The 26,936-nt window shown below is 31.0% G+C and overlaps 2 protein-coding genes across 3 annotated transcripts; one reads left to right on the top strand and one right to left on the bottom strand.

The window, feature by feature from the left end:
• Positions 1 to 1,398: 1,398 nt before the first annotated feature.
• On the top strand, positions 1,399 to 8,387 carry LOC100816912 (pathogenesis-related homeodomain protein). Its single transcript, XM_003533690.5, has 11 exons — positions 1,399 to 1,754; positions 2,971 to 3,522; positions 4,855 to 5,020; positions 5,247 to 5,370; positions 5,463 to 5,575; positions 5,687 to 6,025; positions 6,403 to 6,636; positions 6,795 to 6,884; positions 7,103 to 7,153; positions 7,605 to 7,847; positions 8,031 to 8,387. Exons 2-11 carry the CDS (start codon positions 2,993 to 2,995, stop codon positions 8,283 to 8,285), a joined length of 2,145 nt encoding a protein of 714 aa, XP_003533738.1. The 5' UTR covers positions 1,399 to 1,754; positions 2,971 to 2,992; the 3' UTR covers positions 8,286 to 8,387.
• Positions 8,388 to 10,053: 1,666 nt separating this feature from the next.
• LOC100783619 (protein CHLOROPLAST IMPORT APPARATUS 2) lies at positions 10,054 to 12,627 on the bottom strand. 2 transcript variants are annotated; one of them, XM_006586932.4, is made up of 3 exons: positions 11,396 to 12,627; positions 11,110 to 11,283; positions 10,054 to 10,327 (listed from the first exon to the last, which is right to left on the bottom strand). In XM_006586932.4, exons 1-3 carry the CDS (start codon positions 12,212 to 12,214, stop codon positions 10,196 to 10,198), a joined length of 1,125 nt encoding a protein of 374 aa, XP_006586995.1. In that variant the 5' UTR covers positions 12,215 to 12,627; the 3' UTR covers positions 10,054 to 10,195. The 2 variants fall into 2 exon arrangements, with proteins under 2 accessions (XP_006586995.1, XP_006586996.1); XM_006586933.4 differs by having other exon boundaries at positions 11,417 to 12,423.
• Positions 12,628 to 26,936: the final 14,309 nt, after the last annotated feature.

The raw sequence follows: 26,936 nt of genomic DNA on the forward strand, positions 1-26,936 counted from the left end.
TAAAGTGTTTTCAAACAATATTTTCAATCTAAAATTTGAGGTGTTATGACATATACTTTTGAACTTAATTAATATACTAACTTTTAGTTTTATTTCCTTTATAACTTGTGTTTTTGTTTCTTTTCTTGTTAAAAAAATACAAAGAAGAAGAACACAAATACTATTTTTAGACATTTTGCATAGTGTGAGCCAAATAAGAAATAAAAGATTAACAATTTTTGACAACTTTTGATGGCCAAAATTTGATTTTCTATTTTCTATTTTAAAATAATTTAAAATACAATTTCATGACTGTTAAAAACTATCAAAATCAAGTCAGTAAATAAATTACAAAGTCATTAACCGCTTTAATTCTTTTATTGATTTGATTCTAACAATTTTTAATGACAGGAAAATCATACTTCAAATTTTAAAATAGAAAATAAATTTTTGGTAATAAAAAGTTTCCCTAAATTGTAAATCTCATATTCCTTGTTTTGGCTCATATTATGCAAACGGACTAAAAAACATTTTATTGATTTTAGAGAATAAAAAAAACAATTTTAAATTTGGAAGATTAAAAGCAAAATAACTCAAATTTGAGGAATTAAATATATCTAACGGGGATAGATGGTTGGAGACACTTCATTGCCATTGGCTCCACACACACACTGAAAAACATTAAGACAACAGCATAAATATATCTAACGGGGATTTGAGTTCCCCCAAAAGAACAAATCTGTTTTTGTTTGCCGTACGTAAAGATACAATTTTGATATAAATAAATAAATAAATAATTAGTTCAATAAATAAATAATTACCTAAGAGATTTTGTAAAATTATATAAACAATTACTTTTTTCTACTCCTACGCTAACCCCTTAATTTTTGAAAAATATACACTGGTACCTAGTTATATATTATACTAACTTCTTTAATTATTTGAAAAATATTATACCAAATTCTCGAAATAGAAATTATTATAAATGTAAAAAGGTAAAAATTTATATAATTTTACAAAATCTCATAATGACTAGTGTAATTTATTATTTGATAAATACACATGTAATTTTTTTTTTAATATTGACAATAAAAGAATATTTAAAATCAGTGATCCAGTGATAGTATAAAAAATACAAATAATAACTGTATAATAAATACATAAATAATAATTGTGTGTATTTTTTCTAAGAGAAGTAGCATATTTACAAATACGAGAGATAATTAAAAAGTTATAAATGAGAAATAAAAATAAACAAAAATTATAAAAGCCAATAAAAAATATAAACAACCATAAATAAAGTAGACATTATTCATAACGAGTAGATAAATTATTTACTGGATAAACCGATAAACAAAAAGTATAGAAAGACAAACAAAACAAAGATGAACACTTTTTAGCTACTATGTACTGATAATGAAATGAGAAAGTCATCATAAGGTGTAAGTACTATACACACCCCAACACAAGAAAGGTAGAGTTTAACAGTGAAGAGAAAGAAAAGAAGCAGCAGCATAAGAAGCTTACCGTTGGTGGTGAGGCTTCGGGAACAACCACACCGTTACCGGTGATTGTTCTATCATTCATCGACATTGGGAATCAAAGACCCAATTTCAAATTCAAGTCATATTCACTCAATAAAAAAAAAGAGGCTAACTTCACTTATTATTTCTTCAAAGCTCTCAGTTTTATTATATTCCTTTTTTCCACCGTGACACAGCTTCAGAAGCCATTCAAAGTTCAGATCTTTATCCATCTTTCATCTTCCATTGCAGGTTGGTTTTCTCTTATTGGCCTTAAAACTCATGTGGGTTTCTTTGTTTTGTCTTTGAGCTTTGTGGGGCTCAGAAAAGTTTAGGCCTTGACGTGGCTTTCTTGACCAATTGGCTTCTCTAATCATAAGTGTTTGTTTTCTAGATTGAATTATGGTTCTGAGGAAGATTGATGAAATTGATGATTAGTAAATTTTTGTGGTTCTTTTAGCCTTTGAAGTGATCAGGGTCTTGTTTGTAGTCATCATGCCTAAGAAGTTTTCTTCTTCATTGAATTTGTCGAGTGATTCTTGAATTGTGTTCTTCTTCTGTGTGTTTTTGTGTTGTGACCATGTATGTAATGCATGGAATGGTTGCTGGCAAGTTTTGTGCTGTGCATGCTTGGCAATTTTGCATCTGGGTTTTGATGAACTATTTGTGTGTTTGATATGTTTTGCTTTGATCTGAATTTGTTTAGGTTATCAATTACTATGCTATTATTGATGATTGTAGCTTGATTTCCTAGGGGATTATCAAGTAGGTCATCATCACTCGTCCTTACCCCTATCCTTTTTGAAATAGTCTTTCTCATCTTTGCACGCTTATGTATTTGAATTGATTTACTGTGAATCAACAATAAACATCATGCTGGTTTGTCAGTTTGAATGGTGCAACCTAACTGAACATACATTGTGTTTTGTGTGAATTTGGTTGTAATGATATCTTTCATTATCTTATAATATGGATTCATAAGTCAGGGTCGTATATATGTATCAAAATATTAATGATTGTAATCATGGTTTTTTCTATTAAGGATTGTTATTTTCTGTGGGTTATAAATGACTTTGTATGATTGACAAATGTTAGTTTGTTACAATGTTAGTTTCTGTTAGTAGAGGAGATCGAACCTACGACCTTTCCCCTCTTCCCTTCTTCCTTAACCATCCAACACACCTTATATCTACATATCAAAGTGCAATTATTTTTTTAATCCGCAAATGTTAGGTTTTTAGAATGTTAGTTTTTGTTAGCAGAGGGGATCAAACCTACGACCTTTCCCTTCTTCCCTTCTTCCTTAACCATCCAACCCACCTTATATTTCCATTTCAAAGTGCAATTAATCATCAGTGTGATATGTCCTTATTTGTACCAAATATATGTCTGCACATAAATATGTTAACTGCCATATCTCTTGTACTTTTTAATGTCATTATTTATCAATTTTATGCCTGTACTTCAGGGGTGATACAGAATCAATTAATATGCGGGATGTGGATAGTTTAAATAGCGAAGGATCTGGAAAATCTAGTTACTCACAGGAACAGACTATGTCCAAGCTAGTTTCCTCGAAATTCAAAACAAGTAGCACAAAATGCCAAGAGAAGAAACACAAAGTTAAGTTAAAATCTCATAAACACAGAGCTGGTACAAACAAATCAAAGAAGACAGTTACGGATTCTTCCATCAAGGCACCGCTTGAGGATTCTTCGAATAAAAAAGTGATTATTAGAAAATATCGGCATAAAACCGATGGGAAATCTTCGCGGATGCTGTCTTCAACAAAGCTAGAAGGAGGAAAAAATTCTCATAGTTCTGGAATAGAGGGGAATGATGTTGATGGGGAGGAAAAGATTAAAAAACATAAGAGAAGAAAGAAGAAAAGACAAAGGAATAACATGGATGTTGATGATGCTTCACGCCTGCGAAGGAGAACAAGGTACCTCTTAATCAAAATGAAGCTAGAGCAGAACCTTATCGATGCTTACTCTGGAGAAGGTTGGAAAGGTCAAAGGTATGTGAAAATATTTTAATTAGCTTATATTGTTTTTCAAATGATTGAATGAGATGTAGTCTTCCCTACTACAAATTCAGATGAATCTGTAAATGGATTGTTATTATTATAAGTAGGAAAAATATGATCACTATATTGCATCTAGGAATTTTTAAAATTTTTTCATGAAAAATTGGGGCATATATTGTTAGGGAAATTTGATATATACCTATTTTACATTGGCAGGATAATCATGGTAGTGTTGCGTATAATGCATAATTTCTCCATCAATAGAAAAGATATAATACTAGGAAATTATACAACATGTGAAGAAATGATACGAAGTTAGTTTGATAAAACAGAAATCTTAGAAATTGTCCAATTCCAGATTTCTGGACCCTAGCCATGGTAGTGTTGCGTATAATGCATAATTTCTCCATCAATAGAAAAGATATAATACTAGGAAATTATACAACATGTGAAGAAATGATACGAAGTTAGTTTGATAAAACAGAAATCTTAGAAATTGTCCAATTCCAGATTTCTGGACCCTAGCCATTGTTGAGGAAAGCTTTTGTTTAGTCTAATTAAATTACATGTGAAATGACAATTTGAGGGAAACTTACTTTGTCAGAAAGGAAATAGGAAAGACACAAACAATCATAATCAACAATGGTAGGACCCTTGTGTTTACTATGTGTCATGTCCTCAGAAGGATATTTTTAGAATGCTTTTAGATAATTTAAGTTGTCCTGCAATTATTAACCTATGCTGTGTATTATTTGACTTATTATCGCAAACATAGGGGAAAAAAACACTTGTAGAAACCAGAGAGAGATGGATAAATATATACTTCTTGCAAGAAACATTCAATTTTATTTATTGGACATTCATTTGTATGTCCATTAATAGTTTCCCTTGTTTTTAAGGAAAATTTTCTTTTGTATTTTTCTGTGTGCTGAAGCCTAGGCAAGATTTTGCTTAATTATCATCAGTTATGTTAGATATAAAAACATTTATAAACCATTTATATGAATTTATTCTTTTTTCTCATGTTGACCATACTTCCAGAATTGACATTGTTTATGTTATAATTATTTTCTTAATGATATTATATTTGTTTCTCTGTAATTAAATGTGTTCTTACTAGTGCTTTTTTGACTCTAAAATAAATTGATGAATTATTCTGAAGTTGAATTTTTTTAGTTTCTTTACATATTTTTCCTGTTTCTTGGAAAAATTGCTTGAGAAACAATGCAGTGTGATCTTAATTGAAAAACAATTAATAGTTTTTAGAACCAAAAACTTTCCCTTGAGAAATAGTTAAGTAACTGATCATTATTCTTGCTACAGTCGGGAGAAGATTAGGCCAGAAAAGGAGCTACTAAGAGCAAAAAAGCAGATTTTAAAATGTAAACTTAATATTCGTGATGCCATACGCCAGCTGGATTCTCTTAGTTCTGTGGGTAGCATTGAAGATTCTGCCATTGCTCCAGATGGATCTGTTTATCATGAAAATGTGAGCAAGTGTCAAAACTATGGCTACTTCACTATATTGTGTATTGATGTTATCTTTTTGCATTCTTTCCTGTTCAGGACCTTTTATAATGCTTTGCATCTTGTTTTGATTTTCTAATGGGGAATCATTGATTGCATACTGTTTTCATGTCAAATCAATTCATACAAACAAGGGATGGCTCACCATTTCCAAAGTTGAATATTTTTCTGGTTTTTTGTTCATCTAGATATTCTGTGCCAATTGCAAACTACATGAAGCTTTCCCAGATAATGATATTATACTCTGTGATGGCACATGCAATCGTGCTTTTCACCAGAGATGTCTCAATCCTCCTTTGGATACTGAAAATAGTGAGTTCCTGTTTACACCTGTCAGCTTGTTCTGTAACCTTTATTGTGCTGATTTTTTATTCGTAAAACAAATTGCTTATTATACATTGCAGTTCCTCCTGGAGATCAAGGCTGGTTTTGCAAGTTTTGTGAATGTAAGATAGAAATACTAGAGGCAACAAATGCCCATCTTGGGACTCAATTCTCCCTAGACAGTACTTGGCAGGTTTTTTACCTTAATAGTCTCTTATCCACCAATTTTTCAAATTTCAACTTCTCTTTAGATATATTCATTCTTACTGCTATAAGTAGTAATGCATTTGTCCAATAAATTAAGGATGTATTCAAGGAAGAGGCTTCTATGCCTGATGGTGACATTGCATTGCTAAATCCAGAAGAAGAATGGCCATCAGATGATCCTGAAGATGATGATTACAATCCAGAGAAGAAAGAAGACAGCCACAGCATCGACATAGAAGGAGATGATGGAAATGCATCCAATGATTCAACCAGTTCTTCCAGTCTGTGGTCTTTGAATGGTGAATGTCCTCCAGTAGATGAAGGCGTCAGTCATGAATACTATTCTGTTAATAGCTGCATAGATTCTAATGAATCTGGGGAAATAGCATGTGGCCCTAGGCAGCGTAAAGCTGTTGACTACAAGAAACTCTATGATGTGAGTATCTAAGTTCTCATTCAACATACTCATGAGTTCTCAAAGTAATGTTGACAACTTCAGCAATAGTATAGAATTCAAAAGTCACCAGCCTTGAGTTTATAGTGCAAAATTTAAGGCTTTTGTTAAGCCCCACTGCCTGTCATTTATTAACTGGTACCGTGTTGGTCTTTCTTATAAATTGGGTTGGGAAATATTTGATTATAGTAGTGATTAAAAATGAGTTTCCAATTAAATGTATTATTTTCTCTTGGTTGTTGTACAGATGGAAATTTTGTGCTTCTTCACTTTTTTGTGCATGGAAATACTACTAAAAAAGTAGTGCTCCCTATTTTCTTCTCTGGCCATAAGTTTCATTTGATTTTACGTCTTTTCAGGAAATGTTTGGGAAGGATGCTCCACCTTGTGAACAAGTGAGTGAAGATGAAGATTGGGGTCCTGGCAAAAGAAAGAGAAGAGAAAAGGAGTCTGATGCTGTCAATACTCTTATGACTCTGCATGAAAGTGAGAATAAACATTCCAATAATGAGAAAAATGATACAACAAGAGAGGGCTCTTCAGGCATACAAATAAGAAGATCTTGTTTCAGGATTCCGGTTGATGCCGTTGAGGTATTACTTGTAGAGTTGAGTAATTCCTGTTGTCATCTTTCTTTGTTGTCATTACCCCCTTCCTCTCCTCTTTTGAAACTCCAGTTGACAACACATATATAAATAATTATACACGCACTAATTTGTGTCTTTTAATTTTTTTTGATGAAATATGCCAGAAACTTCGCCAAGCTTTTGCAGAGAATGAGCTTCCTCCAAGATCTGTGAAGGACAGTCTTTCGAAAGAGTTGGGACTAGATCCTGAAAAGGTTATGCCTTGCAGTCTCTAGTTGCATCTTGTTTCTACATTAATCTGAAATTCTGAATTTGTCTTGTAGTAGTGTTACCTTTGTTAAACATTATGTATTAAACAGCAAATTTTGTACTATCTCCATCTGCAAGTTACTTGCATTGCTTTTGGTCTTTATTCAAGTCAGTCAGCTCTTGACCTGTTCAAACTCTGTTACTAATGTGTTAGAAAATGCAGGTTAGCAAATGGTTCAAAAATGCTCGTTACTTAGCACTTAAAACCAGAAGGGTAAGCTTTACTGTTATGCTTTTGCTCTCTCCTTTTTCAATTTACGAGTAATATTATTTCTTTTATTCTGTTCTTTCTCTGATTCATATTTTTTTAGAAATCTGCCATATGTCTCTTCTGAATGATTATCATCTCATCTAGACATCCTTTAGTGTTGATATATTTATAATCAGTCGGTGAATAAGATTTATAATAACTAGTTCAGTTTATAGGCAGTTGGGAACAAGATAGTGAATTGGAGGTTATTTGATGAAAATTAGGATCCATCTGGGATTTAGTAACATGTTTTTGTGCAGAAGTTTGAGAAGACCAAAAAATGCTTCACAATATCACTCAAACTCATTGTTCTTATTAATCTGTTAATAACATGGCATTTATTTATGTCAGGAATTAAGAAATTGTGTTTCTTGGAATCTGAAATGAAGTCTGACATAAGTGAGTGTTGTTTCAGTATCAATCAGAAGGAGAACAGCTTCAGAGTTTCACTTCTAAGATCTCAACGGACTCTATATCTCAAATTGTGGAGAAAGATGAGCTTTTGAAATCAACGGTCTCCAAAATTACTGTGATTCATTCCCAGAAGGATGGTAAAAACATCACAGGCAAAGAGAAAAATAACTTATCTGACAGTCTTTTGAAGAAAAGGCAACAACAAGAAATACCTCCACCTTTGGAAAGAGAAAATGGCAACAAGGTGCTTTTCTACTAATCTAAATGTTGTCTTCTGTTTGCGTTTTTGCTTGCTTGAGAAGCGACTATGCAGTGCAAAGTATTTCAAAGAACACAGAATTTTTCTTGTAGATCACTTGAGAAAAGGTAGCCTATGTTATTGGAAGTTCTATTAACAATTTGTTGCACTTTAATGTTGTATTTTCAGGATTCTATGGAGGTCAGCAATGATGTTAAGTTGAAGAAAATGCTGAAAAAAAGGAAAAGAGGGGTAAATATTATATTTGAAGGAGATTCTCAGGCAGCAGAGTTGGAATTTGAAAGACTCAGCAAAGTGAAGAGGAAACTAGATAGCATGAAGCAGAAATTAAATGAAGTTCAAAATTGCAGAGCAAAGGGTTCAAATGAACCCTCTATTATATATGTACCCACAGCCCAATTAAGGGAAAAGGTTGAAAAATAATTATATTTTTTTATTACATTTTTGCACAGCAGAGTAATACATAATATATGTTGTAAGTTTGATGTACCTACCTTACATTATAAATAAAAATGCTACAATCTTTTTTTTAAAGTTAATAATATTAGTATATGTCCGTTGCTAGATGCTCTTGGCAGAGCAATGAGCAATTAAATAGAAATTTTTGTACTCAACTGTGAAGTAAGTACTCTACTCCACTGCTGGCAACGTTAAAATTGAAACTAGCATTGAAATTGACCATTGCAACATTAATGAATATTTAACTAATTTTAGTATTCGATTGAAAATTTGGACTAAATATTTAAATAAAATATTAATGAACAGAATACCATTTTCAATCCAGACTCAATTATAATAGTACTAAGTCTCAAAATTTAAATAAAGCATTTAATGAATAGAATACGGAATTTTAAATGAATAAAATATTTAACTAATATTCGTATTTAATTAAAAATTAGGACTTAATAAATGTTAATTAAAATATTAGTCGATACGTTATTGAATAGAATACCAAAACTTAAATAAATATAATATTTAACTAATTTAAACATTTAATTAAAAACTAGGACTTAACAAATATTTAAATAAAATATTAATTAATAGAATATCAATTTAAATTTAGAGTTAATAGATATTTAAATAAAATATTTAAAATCTGCAGGTCCTTGAATTATTTTACAATTTTTAATTAAGTTCCCGAGTCATTCTTTTTACGGCACGGACTTAATTAAAAAAGAAATAGAAGTTCCGGAATTCAATTAAAAATATTATTTAGGGGCCTAATTATTTTTTTTTAAAAAATAGGAACCTACTAAATAATTTAATAGTAAATTAAAAATCATAAAAAAAATATGACTTAATTGAACAGTGTATTTAGAAGGAGTGCATTAAGTTTGTCCAAGCAGAACTTGTAAGGGAAAACTAAAAATACAATTAGTGGAATTTGAGAATACTAGCTGAAGAACTTGCAGAGAGGTTGAGAATACTAAACTTAAAACCTCCAGTGTTAAGAATGTTGGCCTAAAAATAAGATAATAATGACCGATGAAAGTACTAAATAGTAGTAGCCTATATAGACTTCGGAATAATATTGTGGAAGCCTAAGAAGAGTTTAATAATTAATAAGGTAAGTCCTTGAATTATTTGAAATTTTTTAATTAGGTGCCTGAATTTTTATTTCTTTTTTAATTAGGTCTCTATGGTTAATGAAACGATGAGGATCTAATAAAAGTTTAAAAACTTAATTAAAAAAATATTTAGTTTAAATACTTAATTAAAAATTATCAAATAATTCTGAGACCTATAGATTAATTTATCCTAAAAATTATGAAATTTTGATTAAATTGAATAGTTACTTATGATCATGTTCGCTAATATATTAATCTTTATGTACATTTCATGTTATTAAAGTTAAGGCATCTAAATAATAATGTGGCACACCTATATAACATGTGAGTATCATGTGTCATTTGAGAGGTATAACTTTTCATGAGTTTATAAAACTATAACACGAATGTTATTTTAGTCTTAGAATTCTCGCGTTATTAATTTCGCTTTAATCTCTGAAATTGTAAAAGTCTCTTTCATCTTCTTGAGTCTCATGACATGCAATAAATCTCATACCAAACATTTCTGTATTTACAATCTTGCAAGAGTTTACTTAGTTCAATTTTTACACTTTATTTATCCTAAACCATATATATATACATTTTGTTAGGATTAAAAAAATTACAAAAAACAAGAAGAAAAATATCAAAGCTTCTTTTTTAATCAAATACATATCATGAATGTAATATCTGAAAGAGAGAAAAAGGAAAAAAAAAAAAGCATATTACTATTTTCTTGTTTTTCTAACAAATCAAAAATTTTCTAATATGGTCAATTAAACTCAATCATGCCTTCATTCTGGGCCGTTGATGTGCGTTGACTATCCTAAACTGATGTCTGATCTGCTTCTTTTCTTTATAGCGTAGCACACTAGCTTTTCTTACTCCTCCCTCCCTCCACCAAGAAATCGACATGTCCTGAAACCACACCAATATTGCAAAACCAAAAAAAAAAGGTTCAGTGCTTTTGCACCACACTGCACTACTATATAGCACTAGTATAACATGAACACCCCCACTAAACATTTTGAGTTCAGATTTCAGAAGCTACACTAACACATGTCAAATGTTGATAAAAGGTAGTAATACTATATATATAAAAAAGGATAATAACCAATAAAAAATTTAGTGAAATTACGTACATATAATAATAACAAGAAAAACTAACAAATTAACGACTTATATTTATCGTTAAAATAATAACAACAAAAAACTTTTGTGAGTTAGAGAGATCGTTATACAATAGCAAAATAGAGAGAGATCGTTATATATATAGTGCAATTCATGTAATTACGTAAATATTATGATAAAAAAAAATAATGCTTTCCATATGCATTTAAATGCAAGGGTCGTTCTTTTAATTTTTTCCATCTATTTAAATAGCAAATAATTAAGATGTTAATATTGATATAAAAACATAACCCCGAAACAAGCCCTATTTTAAACTTTGTTCATAAAATAATGAAATATACATGTCACTAACTAAAAAAACATTATTATATTTAAATTTGTATTTGGTTTGTATATGCATTATTAATATAATTTTTTTTTATATTATTAATCAATAAAACGTTTTTTCTTCCAGAAGCTATTATGTCTTTAAATTTTCTTCCAAAAGCAAATTACTTATAGTTAAATAGGGACCATAGGAAGGAGAAGGTTCAGTGTTTATTTCACAGTGAAAAACGAAAGTTTCAAACCTTTTTTCTTTTAGACTTATTCAAATCGCGAGCGAGAGACGAGCAACGTAGGGTGACGTCATTTCCCGGCGAACCATCGGCAAATGGCGACCCCCGATTGGACCAAGCACTCCGAACACCGTCGTAATTCAATTTCAACCGCAAGCCCTTACTCACTGCTACCTCTGATAATTCCTGAAAATATAGGGTGATTTGAATGATTAAGAGAAAAAAAAATTGAGTTCGATCATATGTTATCAAAATTAGTATTATAAAAAATTAACATTTGTCCATAAAAAAAAAAAACCTCTGTTAATTTCTTCACCACCTTTTTGCTTTTCTTGTTCTTCGTCTTTGTCTTCTCGGTCGTTGTTGCCATTGCGGTGGCCGGAACCAAATCCTCCGCCGCAGCGTGCTTCATCCGCGGCGAGATTTGAAGCATGTCAACCACACAAAAATTCCACCACTTCGTATCATCTCGCCGTAGAGCCCTCACGCAACCGAATTTCTCGCCGTCACCGCCGTGACACGAAGCGGCACGATTAACATCATCCTCTTCAACTCTTCCTCCTCCTCCTCCCATGATGCTATCGATTCCTTCCTCTATTTCCTCGTCGAGCATCGATTGGCAATCGAACTCTTCACTCTCAAATTCATCGCAATTCGGCACTGAAGTGCTCAATTCGCAAGGCTTATTAATATTCTCTCGCACGCCGAAGAAGACCTTGTTCGACTCCGTTTGGAAACCACGTTTGCTTTCAAGGAGAAAAGAGAACGCGTCGTTGTCGTTATTTTCACACTCTCTGAACAGTAATAACGGTTCTGACGAGTGGCTAATATTTTCTGTTACTGGTTTGGTGAACTTTTCGGGTTTTTTTAGGTTTTTTATTGAGAAGAGGTTCGGATGAGCTGTGGAGAGGAGTGTGGCGGCTTCATTGAAGGTTTGGTTCGGTCGCTTTCGGAGGGTACGAGGTTTTTTCGTGAAGATTATTGATTGGGGGGAGTTGGTGGTTTCCGAGGTTGTTGTTGAAGAAGGAGAGGAGGTGGGTGAAGTTAGGGTTGAGGTGGATGAGGATTTGGCCAAGTCCAAATTGAATCCATGGGTTCTTCCGCAGCTTGAACTCATTTATTGGTTCAAATCTTAATTGAAGAAGGTATTTGAAGTGTGGGAAAAGTGATTTTTTGAACTTTGGTTGGAAAATGGAGTTAAATATCAGTTTGTGTCTCAGTCTTCAGGAAAAGGCTCTCTCTCAAGTAGTAGTACTATTATATTACCTAATTGGATTGTGGAGGAAGATAATGACTTTTTAGAAGCTGCAAAACCCTATACCCAATAAGTAGACAGAATACAAGTTGTTGGCTATGGTTTTAGGTTAAAAAAATGGAGTAGTGTTATTCCGCCGCCCAAAAATGTGGTAAAAATTGGAGATGGGAAGAAAAAGAAAAATTAATTAAATAAAGAGAATAAGGGGTAGATGTGATATAGTAAGAGTTTAATGGGTATGTGTTCTTGTAAAAGTTTTTATTATGTCATGCATTAATATAAGAGATTTTGCAAAGTAATTTTATTATGTCATTTAATTAATTAAACCACCTGATAAATTTGCTGACATGACTAAAATGAGTATGATTTTTACTGTGAAAAATATACTTAGGTTAAGTATAAATGAGTCTCTTTTTGGAATTGGGGACACTTTGACCCAGGAAAAAAATCATAAGAATGGATAGATAATATATTGATTTAAAAAAAAAAAGGAAGATAACATTTTAGGAATACGATGAATTTCCCATTTTATTAATAAAAAAAAGAATGCCATATATAGAAAGATCACCGCTGAATTAAATATATATTGTACATTCTAAACCTCTCTATTGTAGCCAAAATCCAAAAAAGAGTGGTGTGTGCGATATATATTCAGTCTGAAACACAAGTCCAGAGAATTAAGAAACGGAGCACAGATATCAAATTGGGTTTGGCTAAGTAAATATCTGAAAGGAAATTGGAGAGTGTGAAGCACGCAGTAATAGACAAGAGCAGGCTAGGGGATAAGAAGAGAGAATGAATGCTTTAGCTATAGCAGAGAGAAGGTCACGGGGAGAAGTAGAAGTAGATAATGGAAAAGAAAAGACCACAAACCCGTTGGAGGCTCTGTACTGCACATATATGCAAAATGGCAGACGAACGTATGCTCACTGACTCTGGAGATGAGAACGAAGGAAAAGACAATCATGCATTGTTTCATGCATGGGACCACTGCATTTAGCTCTTGTGTTTTTTTTTCATTATTAATATTCCAACTTGTTTTACCCTAACAGTACCAATTTCATTGTTTAAACATGTTAAATATTTCTCAATTTTATAATTATACATATGCATATATATAGAGAGAGAGACTTATCATATGAGAATGATCACTTTATGTGACAATGAGAATGATTAATCTCAACATTTAGATTAAAATGAAAAGTCAAGATTAAAGCATTTAAAATTCAAATTAAAGTTTTATTTAAATGTAAAATCTCTAAAAGATTTATCAAACAATAAATCAAATATCTTAAAGATTTAATTTATTTTATCATAAAATATCTCGAACCTATTACCTCCATGACCATTATCGTCATGATCGTTTTCATCACAACTATTATGATCACCGTCACCACCACCATGACCGTTGTCACTATTACTTCCATCATTACTATTACTATGATCGCCCCCATGACCACCGACAACAGTGACAACGACGGTGGTTTTAGCAGCAATCACGGTGACGGTATGGTGGTGGTTGTTGCAGTGCCGATCTTGACATAATTTTTTTTTCCGATAAAAGACATAAGTTAAATATTTAAGATATTTGATTTCATGTTTGATAAATCTTTTAGAGATTTATGGTTAAATAAAATTTTTATTTGAATTTAAAATGTTTTAATCTTGATCTTTCATTTTAATCTAATGGTTAAGATTGGTCATTCTCATTCTTACATAAGATGTTCATTCTTATATGACACACTTTCTCTACGCACCTGGTTTTAGCCATGGTTATTTTATAGCTTACCAACGGTTCAAATTGACATTAATTTACACTTTCGGTGATTATAAAACTGACGTTAAAACATTAGTCAGAAATCCATATGTCAATGTTTTTGCATGACCACCAGATAAACTACTGGAATGTTACTTTCTCTGTCGTCTATATTTTATCTTTTTTTCATACACACATCTAAGATATCTTCAATGTAAATAAAGTACAAGGAAATGTAACTTGTTCATCCGATAGTGAGTGAGAAAAGTGAATAGAAATACAAAAACAAACAAATGTAACTTGTTCATCCGATAGTCAGAACCTAACCGAGAATTATGGTGAAAAAAGTGAAGAGAAATACAAAAATAAACAAATAAGATGAAAATGAGTTATAAGATAGTGAGTGAGAGTAATATCATTACTCAAGAGTATAATGTTCATTAAGAGTTATTCTTTAGAATAAATTACACTTGTACCCTTAAACTTTTTTTGAATTACATACAACATTACTCTTTTTTTTATTCATGTACTAACTCTTTTAATGTTTGAAATGTGTAATATGTGTGTGTATGCGTCTTGATGTTTGAATATTACATTGACATCCCATATATGGGAGGTTGTTATAAACATTAAACAATGAGGGGTATTATGTATAATTTGAAAAATCTCAAGGAGTGTTAATGTAATTTATTCTATTCTTTAATAATAAGAATATCATTTTAAGAGGGTTGTTTTCAATAAAAATCATTTCTAATAGGTTTTTTAAACAAGAGATTTTTTAAATATTTTATCTATTTCAATCTACAATGTTTAGATAGAGTGTTATGTGTTTCTCCCTTGTTATGTGTTATGTGTTTCTCCCTTGGATTAGACTTTTCATCTCCCCTTGATCCTCTTTTTGTATTATTATTTTTAAATAAAGGATTAGACTTAATTTGTGCATTTATGCGGGTGGTTGTTGTGGTGCCAACCTAGTTGGGATGACTACAACCACCTAGCTTCTTATGCAGCCTTTTTTTTTTTGTCTTAAAAAAATGAATTTCAACATTTTTTGAAAATGAATTGTTAACAGTTAAAATAGTATTATAACACAATATAAGTTGTTTATCATAAATTTAAACTATAATTTGTAATTTCATAATATTTATTTATTATAAGTTTTAATTATAATATTATTTATAAATTCAAAATTATTTGGTTAATATAATTATAAAATAAATATTAATCACGTGTAACGCACATGTTTAAATACAAGTATATTTTAAATTAAATTTTAATTATTCATTCGGTCCTTGTACCTTGACAATCTTTACATTTTAGCTTAGTATGTGTACCTAAAAATTAACTACTTGTTTTAGTCATCCCCATACATAGGGATGATAGAAAATCCCAAACCCATGGAACCCATTTGAACATGCTCCAACTTTTGATGAGGAAAAAATGGTTTGACTAGGTACAAGATTGAGGTTGACTTTCCCCTATCATTTGAAGCAAGTTAGGGTTGGGAATATCAATATTGACCCTCTTAGGTTAAAATTATTAAATTATCCTTAGTAAAAAAAATATTATTGTAATGCCATTAGGTTTGGGCAATTATTCATTCATCGTTATCTCATAACATAAATGATTTTCCCTAGTCATTGTTGTGTTCTTTTTACCATCGATCGATCGCTCTTAAGTCTTGTTGGTGTCATTGTTAGACATTATCTCTCTCTCAGACTACATCACTCACATCTCATTGTTGTTGGCAATCAACTACAAGAAAATAAAAAATTTAATAAGGGAATGTGCCCTCACAAATCCCACACTAATTAGATCAACAAGGGATTTTCTAGGGAACATTCACTTACGAGTCTCCCATCTCATCATCTATATTGTCACTACTACACTATTATGTTTGAATCCTTGTTTGCATGTTTCTTATTGGTTCATATGGTTAGACTAATCCACAACCAATTTATCATTTTCAAGGCAGATTTTTTAGTATAAATAATTTATTCAGTAAATTTAAACAAGTGTTACAATTTGAATATGATTAATTGTCTAATTTTTAAACTTCTGCTAAATTGATTAATTATCTAATTTTAACATATTAATTTTTTCTTTTTTTTTAATAGTGTTTGAAAGCTATTGAATTGTATTGATAATTTTTTTTTATATAAAGTTATTTGTGCTTAAGTTGTACGTATTCTATTATTTCAGTCCCCTAATCACCAACAAATACAAAGTTGCAAGTTTAGCATATTTTTCACTTGCATAAGTACCATTGTCATTTCACATTAAGCCAAAGTTAAAAGTGGGTTTAGGTAGGTAGATCAAATAGTAAAAACAACGGTGAGATAAGGAAACCTAACCTTACTTTAGGTCGAGGGTAGAACACCAATTTTGAGCCTTGTCTGGAATTAGGTTGAAGACATGGGCGTTGTTAAAGAGTCATGGTGGGGAAGCTAAAACGCATCCATGTCTTGTTGCTATGCTTGCTTGCACGTAGACTTTTAGTATTGTTTTGGTCATTATCATCAAATACCAATTAACATCGTTAACTATGTGTTGACATGACATTGACACAACAATCTTATGTTTAAGTCACTTTACCCACACAATCTATAAGTTTTGGTCCATATACCTACCCAACATTTTCGTTTTAGTCCATATATCAAATAAGAAGGTGATAACAACACAAATATAGCTTTGCATGCAAGTTTTGAATAACAAAACTCTGCATGCATGGCTTTACATGGTTCATCCTATAGGAGAAATGAAGAGTAACAAAATCAAATTTGAAAAATGCTTTAGATATGACAATCAGAAAGTTGCATATAAAGTAGATTTTTTTTAATACAATGAGTAAAACATCAATATACACAACTTGATTTTTTTTAATTAGAACATTGTAGGGAGAAACCAAAGAAAGAAGTGAAGAATTTAGCTTACCAAGCTCAAAAGAGGTAGAGAATTTGACCGAGCCTTAGTGATGCAACCACGAGCTCAAGTGAGACCGATGAGTGAGAAATCAGATTGATGATGGTGTGAGGGTGTGAGACCGAGAGATTGAGAGGATGAATGAAAAATAAATTGGTGTTGGGTTGGGCGTGGAGATAAAGCCATATGGAATTGAGATAAAGAGGGATGCATGGATGGGTTTTTGGTGGTGTGATGGGTAAACGAGATAAAATCTGAGTGTGAGAGTAAAAGTATAAGACATTAAAATCATGAAAGTTTTAGTTTATGACGCAATAGTATCATATTAAAAGATAAAGATATAGGTATAATAACTACTTTTTATTTGGGATTCAAATAAATAAAGTTTTAGGAATATCATTAAGTCTAAAGAAATTAATGAGATTGAACAATACATTACACACACACACACATAACATAAAACATATACTCATAGCATCTAAAATAGGATTTTACAATGTATTTTCATATCAAATAAAATTTTAAACTTCAGTTTCAAAAACATCATTTCATTTCTTCATATAATTTAACAAAATTACAAACACTTTTTCCTTTTTATGATAGGGTGCACTTTTTCTATTAATAGAGAGTGTTTAGTAACTTGTAAACAATTTCATTTGAAAAATGAAAAAGTTTTAGAAATTAAAAATATATAGATGGATTAATAATAGTTTTAATTTCATTTTTTTGTTTACAACTTATGAAGAAATGACATCATGAAAGTATTCAAGACATGATTTGGTGTCTATATGCCGCCAACATAATTCCTTAAAGCAAACTTTCTCTTTTTTTCAATGTGTAGTTTGATTGTCAGCATTTTGGAGCTTCATATGCTATATTGAAGTTACATTGACTTATATTTTTGTTCCTTTTATCAAATATTATTTCAATACTTAAATTATGAGTACTATAATTTAAGTGTAAAAATAATACTTGATAAGAGAAACATAAGTGTAAGTCAATGCAACCTTAAAATACCTTATGAAAATGAAGATGCAAAATGATGACTTGATTATCAAAGTACACATTGGAAAAAAAAGTTACATTTGATGCACACAAACATTAGGTCATGACCTAGATACTTTTGTGATGCCCTTTCCGTATAAGTTGAAGATTGCAAAAAAAAAAAAAGAAACTAAGATTATTTTTATTCATCTATATATTATCTAAAACTTTTTCTTTTGTCAAATAAGATTTTTTATAAGTTACTAAACACTCCCAATTAATAGGAAAAAGTTCTCTCTATTACAAAAAGAAAAAAAAAACATTTGTAATTTTGTTAAACTATATAAATAAATGAAATGATGTTTTTCAAACTGAAGTTTAAAATGTTTTATTTGATGATCTGTCATCTTATTTACAATTTAGTTTCCAATTTTCACATGTATTCATATATATGATCGATGCTGATTAATATTCAAAACTCATTTGTTATAAATAGTCACACACATCAACTCTCAACCATAAAAGAAGCTTTTTCTTACTTGGTTTGTATGAAAAACATGAGATGTAATCAAGTAATCACAAACACTAACAAACGGGTAATTAATTCTTGTGTTGCATCACAACAAATAAATGTTAAGCAAAACAAATGAGGAACAAAATAATAAAGAAATTATTGAACAAATAAGGAAGAAATAAAAAACATATATCAAAGAACTAAAGAAGAAAGTTTCTACTATCATGACTAAGTGAGTGAGTTACATTGAATTTCTTATTGCAAAGTTGATGACGAGCTTGTAGAGATGACGATGCACACATAGTTTCACAGAGCGACACACATACATGCAAAAATATAAAAACATAATTTCACATAGTCATGCACAAATACACACATGGTAGCACACATAGTTTCACGTCGTAACAAACACAAAGTCACACAAACACAAAGGCATAGACATGCATGTACAATACTGCACACATAGTTTTCACATAGACACATATACATGATAACACATTTGAACCATCGATATTTGAATTCAATCTCAAACACACAAAAATAGGCAACCATAGAGATGACCCTTACCATTGATCTAATCATGTAATTCAACACAAAACGTATAACAAGGGTTGGAGAAAATCATTTCTCCTCATATAATTCACATAGAATTATGACCAATTGAGTCAAAGGTCTACCCTTCTACCCGTGGCTACTGTCACACCCGTAAGCCAAATAACTCATTCTTTCTTACCTTGAAAAGATAAACCCACAACAAGAGGACTTAACAATGACTTCTCCAATCCTTTGATCACGGTAGCAACAACTTTTGTAAAAGATCATGTAGCAGCTCTATCACAACAATTCCAAGAGCCGTAAGTAAGAGAGAATGATTTAGGGTTAGGTTTTAGAAAACATAAACAATTTATTGAACATAGCTGGGCGGGCCACAGGCATAAGGCCCAACTTTGAAAAGAAACAAAAATAATCAAAAAGTCCAAAATATCAACTTTAGAAACTTCTCTCATTATATTTAAAACATTTAATTTAAAAAGCCTATTTTAATACTCACACTACCCTTCCCAAAATATTTATTTATTAAAGGATTAAATATGATTTTGGTCCTTGATAAATTACCTATTTTTTTTTTACCTAATAATATTTTTCTTAACTTTTTGATCTCTAATAATTTTTTCTATTTTATTTTTGGTCCTCAAATTGGCTTTGAAAAGTGATTTAGATAGTGCTTGAAGGGCTAAAGTGATTTTGAAAATTAAAATTATCACTTTACACCTTTTTTAATGTAGGAGACAAGAGAAAAATGTGTTGTTGAAAGTTTGATTTTTCGAGGGTGCAAGAAAAATGTTTGTAAAGCATAAAATGATAAGTATATGAGGTCTAGAAGTCCGATAAATTCGCTTAAGCAAAATATATTGGCTTAAGAGAATTTGGGGTAGAATGAAATGCAATGTTTATGTAAACACAATGTGATGATTGTGTGAGCATGCAAATTAATTATAATGTGACTGGATATGCTTGTGAAAAGGTCTCCTTTGGACACGGAAGGATAGTAAACCCTTTGAATCCCCAAGGGACAATAAATGTATTTGTTGTGAAAAGGCCATCTTTGGACAAGGAAGGGAAGTGACCTTTTGATCACCAAAGGATGATAAAAGATAATAAGACTTAATACCCTTTGGACAAGATGTCTCCTTCAATTCCTAAAGAGCGGTATGAGACATTCCTTGTACAAGAAAGGGTTGTAAAATTCATAGTTCCCTAAGGGATGTCTGACAAAACAAGGTGTCACAACTTGAGATTATGAGCTCTAATTTTCAAAGATGGACAAAAAAGAAAATAAAAGGATAAAGTAATGTATGTTAAGTAAGGTTACAATGATTGATGAGGATTTCTAATAAAGGTGTAAGCCCATTAGATTTGAATGTTTTGTGTTATGGGGATATTTATAGGTTTAATATCATGATTAGATATCTCTATAAATGAGATTTTTAGTATGACATGTTTACGTATGTTAAATGGGATATTTTTTTATTGGATAATGTTAGTTGTTAGTTTTTGTTAACAAGACGATTCAAAACTGCGGTCTCTCCCCCCTTCCATTCTTTTTTCTTCACTTGACCAATCTTACATCTCATTGTTAAATATGTCATATGTGCTATATGAGATGTTATTGTGTGCCCTTGGGACACTTAATGAAACATTTTGTCGCATTAGTTTAAATTATAGTGTTTCAGATTGAGAAAGATCATGAAACAAGGAGAAAGAGGAAAAATGACTTAAGTTTTTGTTATAACTTTTATTATATTAGGATGTAGTTAAGAACCTCCTGCATAAGGTACATCTTTTATGATGAAAATTTTTATTTGACATGCAAAGTTTATTTAATTTCTATTATTTTAATTATTTCAATTTGTGTATATGAATGTAATTCCTGTAATGAGTGTTACACTTAGTATCAAAGTAGTTTGATTAAAAAACAAACTTGCATAGTATAGTAATGACCAAAATAAGAATCTCTAAGACTTGTTTATTAATCAATGAATAAGTGTTTGAATAATTTTAAAAAAATAAATTAAATTTAAAATTCCACATGAATTAATATATATATATATATACTTGTTTCTTTGTGAATTTTTGTAAAGTAAATTTACAAAAATATAGTATGAAGATCATTTGACAAAGTAAAGGAATACATTGAGATAATTGATAAATAGTCAAAGGACCTAGAAGTTGTTATTAGAAACCATTTAACACCATTGGGGATGTTTTCAAAATAGTCTCATACTCATTTCATGACCCTTAATAAATATTAGAAATTTTATGAAATTTTTTATTTCATAAAACTCACGTATTTCATAATCTTGACAAATAATTCCATATAATGTCTGTGTATTATATTCCAGTACACAAGTTATTACTTTTTATCAGTGTAAGAGATAAAATATATGTGTCATTATTATTTTGAAACAATTAGAATTTTATTTTTCTATCGATAATTCATGTGGTGTCCAAACTAGAATTTATCTACAAATTGATTTTGCCGATAAAATTGACAATGATGGCTTTGCAAGTACACAAGTACATGAAGCTACAAACTCAGATATGATTTTCCTTCTTATGCTTGGTCCTGCACGTCACATTTCCTTGGAAGAAAAGCTTAGTTATTTTTCTTTTTCCTACAAAAGTATCTACACTTATCCTTATCTTTTTTACTATTACAAGTCTTGCCCAAGTCAAATAATATATAAAATAAACAACTCACACACTCATCAACTCCTTTATAACCATCGTAATGTCTAAGCCTCTCTCATTCTTCTTTTTTTCATTTCCTACTTGCTTTCTAAGTTCTTGGAAGAAAAACTCGTAGCAAAGGTGAGAGTGGTTCATTTTTTTATTTCCATTTCTTCTTCAGTTTTCCTTCTTTCTTTTCTTTATTCTTTCTTTCATTTCTTCTTTTCAATTTATTATGACTTTGTAATCTTGGTGGGCTCAAAAATTATTTTTGGTGGTGGAAAATGGTAAAGTTGAAAGCTTGGAAGAGAAAGTTCTCAAAACCCTCATTGCTTGTGTTTGTGCTGAAGATTGGTAAAGAAAAATTTTATTTTTTTCCTGTGTTTATGTGATGTTCTATACTAGGATTGAATGATACTGATTATGTAAATTGGAATTTTGGTGAAAAGTTGTGATTTTGGCGAGTTTTGAGTTGGTACAAAAGCTTGTTTAACTAGTGATGTTGCTTGAACATTTTCGTACGGAACATGTGTTAAAGAAATATACATAACTTGAGTTCTAGTTATCTTTTTGTGTTGATTTTTGTCTCATTGGAAAGTTGACTGAAAACTCTATTGAAAGAACTCAAGATTCATGTTAAAACACTAAGAAATGAGTGAGTTGTACCCTATGCAAGTTGATCCTATTGTTGGAAAAATGTTGACCTTATGTTGCTTGATTTGCATTTTTGAAATTTTATGGACATGGGATTGGAACGAGTTTGATTATATTTAAAAACTATACATCCTAAGCTTTCTTTAACATAAACTATGCTCATTTTCATTAATTTTTCAATTGTATATAATTTTTATAAGATGCTTGATGTGCATTGATTTTAACTCGTGTTGACTTCTCAAATTGTTTATAAAAGAAAAATTGTTATAAGTAGTTGTTTTTGCTTTGCTAGGTCGGCAAGTATACCAATTTGCACAAGTAGTATATTAAAACGGTAAGACCGAGTATCATATCCATAGAGAATTTGTTTCACTCAGAACTGTACATTCAGTGAGCAAACATTTGTATAAACTAAAAGTAAGAAAATATCAAGTTGGGATTTTGTTCTAAAATCTATTTAAATACAAACTAAATATCTAAAGTTTCAGAAGTAAAAAACAGTCAAGTAAAAAGCGTCGGGTCGTTCTACTGAATTTTCCTTGATGTTGTTATGTATTTTTCTCTATTTAATGTTATTCTAGTGTTTTTATGTTGAGAAATTACTCAAACCAAGATCCCTCTAGTGAATGAGCCTAACTCTCTTTAAACCTCATCATTGATCCCTCAATAAACTCAGCCTAAAAGAGTTGCATTAAGTCTACAACATAATATGGACTAAATCACTGCACTCCATTCCTAGACATATAATTTTCTAGCTTGCTCTACCAAGTTCTAAGGCTTTAAAACACTTTCCAATGCTAAAAATCCTAACTATATATACAAATAGGTGATCAAGCCACAAACTTGTAAAAATAAGCATAGATAGAAGCAATGAACACAAAAAAACAACATTAAATAGATAGTGAAAGAATATTACATCAAGGGTTCAGCAGAACTTCCCAACCAAGAGGTTTAGCCTTCCATTACAAGAAATGAACTTTCCATACAAGGAAGAACAAAGTTTAAGTGGAAGAAAATGGCTAAGAAGGGTTGAAGATGTCTCCTTCAACCTCTAGAACCCTAATCTCACTCCTCTAACCTAAAATCTCATGGTGACTTGAATTTTGTCGCTTCAGTTTCTCCCTTGGCTCTATTTTTTCGACTCCTCCCTTAGTTTCTGCCAACTTCAATGTTTTAAAGGTTACTTGGACGTTTCAGCTTCTGAAGGCTCGCTTAGCGAGATTGGTTCGCTAAGTGAAATTTGGCTAAGCGAGCTGGGCGCGCTGAGCGCGAGAAGAGACAACCTACTCGCTTGGTGAGCTTGCGACGCGCTGGGCAAGCACATCTCTGACCGATCCTTTTTTAGGGTTTCCCAACACGCTAAGTGATCTGTATGCCTTGCTTAGCGGATGTCACTCGCTAAGCGCATATGCCTCGCTTAGCGAGACATCAACTACTTGAACATTTTCTTCTTTTAGCCTGAAATTGAAGTGGTTTCAACATTAATTCACAAAATGGGAGTATCTACTATATAAAATCAAACTAAACATGAAAATATGTACAATTCCTACAAAAAGAACCATAAATTGGAGGTAAAGCGTTATTTTTGTGAAAATATTCAATACAAAACTTAGTCGTGAATAACGACTAACAGTAGTGTATCTTATGTTTTTGAGTGATTCCAAAGAATTTAAAACCTAGATTCATTTATCTTTACCGTGATATAATATTAGTTGCGTAAATATTTGAAAGGATTAGATTTATACACTAATCTTGTTGGTTGTTCTGTTTGCTAATATTGTGAAACAATCTAACTTCTTTGATTTTTATAATTTTTGTAGATTTTTTTCTAATAAGTAAATTTTTCTATTAAAATAGGCTTAATTATATTTTCATCAAGATATAACATAAGATAAACTAAAATTGTTTAAGGTATAAAATGCTAATATCTTTCAGATGCTACTATAAAGTAAATTTTAAAATGAATTTGCATAGTTCTATCAACAAAATTGACTATTTTGATGTAAATAATTTCCAAACTTGATTTATATTTGTATGTGAGTAAATTGAAATGTGTTCTTGTTGAATATAATAGATATCATAATAAACTTAACATAAATATAAATCCTTGTGTATAAAATACGTCATTGACTTAATAATTTTGTAAATTGTATGAAAGTTATGTTGTTGTTGTTGATGGGTTGTGAATTTGATGAGTGTGTGATGATGTGATTATCTTATAAATAAGAAGAAGTGACAATTGAAACTTTAAGATTTTAAGATATCGAAGGGATGTGGGATTTCTGTAGAGTCCTACTAAAAGGACCTTGTCCAGTGAAAGGACATGTTGCCCTCCTGAATTCTTATTGTTGTTCTGTAGAGTCCTATTGAGCGAACTTTATCCAGTGAAAGGACATGTCGCCCTCTGGAACAACCATTTTCCTAGATGCTCCATAGAGTCTTGCTGAGCGGACCTTGTTATGTGAGAGAACATGTCATTCTCCGGAGGTACTAGTGATTTGGCACATCTAGGGAGTTCTGTTGAGAAGACCTTTTCTTGTGGGAGGACATATCATTCTTTGGATGAAATTGTATAGTATTGGTTATTGACACTTTAGAGGGTAACATTTGTTTTATGTCCTTATAAAAATTTATAATGAAAGATGTAATAATTTATAAGTCCTTGTGAGAAAGTAAGAGTTAAAATCTTTAATCACCATATACAATAATGATTTTTAAGTTGTTGTGAGAGGGAAAAATTAGAAGTTGTTAAATAATTATTGAATTGACAAACTAAGCTTGTATTTGTTGTTTGACTTGCAAAAATATGTTTTCTTATTTCTTTAATATGAGAATTTCTTAAATTGATATATTGCATGGATTTTCATTATATATATATATATATATATATATATATATATGTTTTATCTGTTTGGTTAGCTTATCCTTGCGTTGTTTGTATGTGTGTGTGACTGCGATGATTGTGGCATTCAGGGGAGTAAATGGCGGGAACTCGACCTTATGACCTTTTCTCTGTGGAGCTACACCCTACCACCCAGGGCCTTAAGCAAGGATGAATGTTGCTCCTTGATTTGCCAGCTTTTCGTTATGATGGGTTACTTTTGATACGTTGTGTTCCCGATGGTACTATTGTGATGATGACCACCTTAATATTATCGTGACTTTTGAGGAAATGATGCATACTCTTGGACATGCCCTTTCTATGATTCCTCGCAGGACTAGTGATGCTCATGATTATAGGGGTTTGTTCTCTGGATGCAAACGTGGTCGTGGCAGTTTTGGTGGCCCTATTGGCAATGGAGGGCCATCTGTTCCTCCTCATTACCCTTAGTGGATGATGACTCTTATGTACTTTTTTTATTAGTAGGCCAATGTTAGGGAGTGAGTCTTTGTATTTCCTTCCCCTTTTGTTGTATTATATACGGTAGAGGGTACATTGAAGACTTTATCACACACACTCCACTTACTCTTTAAAATACTCTTTATTTCTAGGCATGTATATATATCTAGAAAGACATGAGATAGATGCCATCTCGCCTAGTACTCTAGGGATATAAATATATGTTATGTAAAATAGATTTATTCATGTTGAGTTATCTATATTTTTGCATTGTCATTAATCACTACAACATGAAAAAATTAACTCAATTTATTAATTAAATCAATTAAGAGTTTAATTGAAACTAAAATAAAGTAATAATTACTTTAGTAACACATCCGGGTGTTACAAAATAATTGGTGGTTTCGTTGTAGCATGAAGTTTGGTTGTCTTGACTAAAATATTGAGACGAATCATCACAGTATTTTGTGCAAAAAGTTTCCGGTAGCTTAATTTCCCCCTGCTAAGACGCAGTGACCGATCAAGGAATTTAATGTAGTGGGGGCAATAATTATATAAATAAATTTGTAAGTGTAAAATGTTAATTTTTTTATCTGCCATAAAAAGATAATATGTTAAAGGATATTAGGTGCGTGAAAAGTTAACATGTTCAAGGCATTTAGTAGGATTATTATTATTATTATTATTATTATTATTATTATTATTATTATTATTTATAAAGTTAAAAATAGCAATACAAAAACAGGAAAAAGAAAGAAAAAAACAACCATTGCCTCATATGATGGACACCCAAGACATAAACAAAAATAACATCAAACATAGAAATAGGACACGTTTCCAGCAGAAGCAAATCATCTTCAGAACTAGGCCTTGCAAGCCTATCCGTCAACTTGTTTTCTTCATGATATATATGGTGGAAAGACAAGTTCCAATCAAATTCCAGAAACTATTGAATTTGCCGAATAAGAGAGTTATAAGGATGCAACTCATTAACACTTTTGTTTGTAAGATCCATAGCTTGGAGTCAGATACACACTAGCATATCTTCTTTAATAATGTTAAAATTTATTAGCAGTAGTGCAATATTGTTTTGGGCTAGAGAGTGGGGCAATATAATGGGTAAATTAGTTTAAATTTTTAAAAAAAGTTAAAAATAAGTATTTTTTTATAAAAATATATATGA

This window comes from Glycine max, chromosome 9 (genome assembly GCF_000004515.6).
Source record: "Glycine max cultivar Williams 82 chromosome 9, Glycine_max_v4.0, whole genome shotgun sequence".
NCBI classification, from domain to species: Eukaryota; Viridiplantae; Streptophyta; class Magnoliopsida; order Fabales; family Fabaceae; genus Glycine; species Glycine max.

Bases quoted from the DNA above. Each gene is read 5' to 3' on its own strand.
- LOC100816912 (XM_003533690.5), top strand. From the start codon at position 2,993: ATGCGGGATGTGGATAGTTTAAATAGCGAAGGATCTGGAAAATCTAGT. The intron at 7,154-7,604 runs GTAAGCTTTACT...GTGTTGTTTCAG, and splicing joins TAGCACTTAAAACCAGAAGG to TATCAATCAGAAGGAGAACA. The intron at 7,848-8,030 runs GTGCTTTTCTAC...TTGTATTTTCAG, and splicing joins AAAGAGAAAATGGCAACAAG to GATTCTATGGAGGTCAGCAA.
- LOC100783619 (XM_006586932.4), bottom strand. From the start codon at position 12,214: ATGAGTTCAAGCTGCGGAAGAACCCATGGATTCAATTTGGACTTGGCC. The intron at 11,284-11,395 runs GTTTTTTTTTTT...CTATATTTTCAG, and splicing joins TGGTGAAGAAATTAACAGAG to GAATTATCAGAGGTAGCAGT. The intron at 10,328-11,109 runs GTTTGAAACTTT...GTGTGGTTTCAG, and splicing joins ATAAGTCTAAAAGAAAAAAG to GACATGTCGATTTCTTGGTG.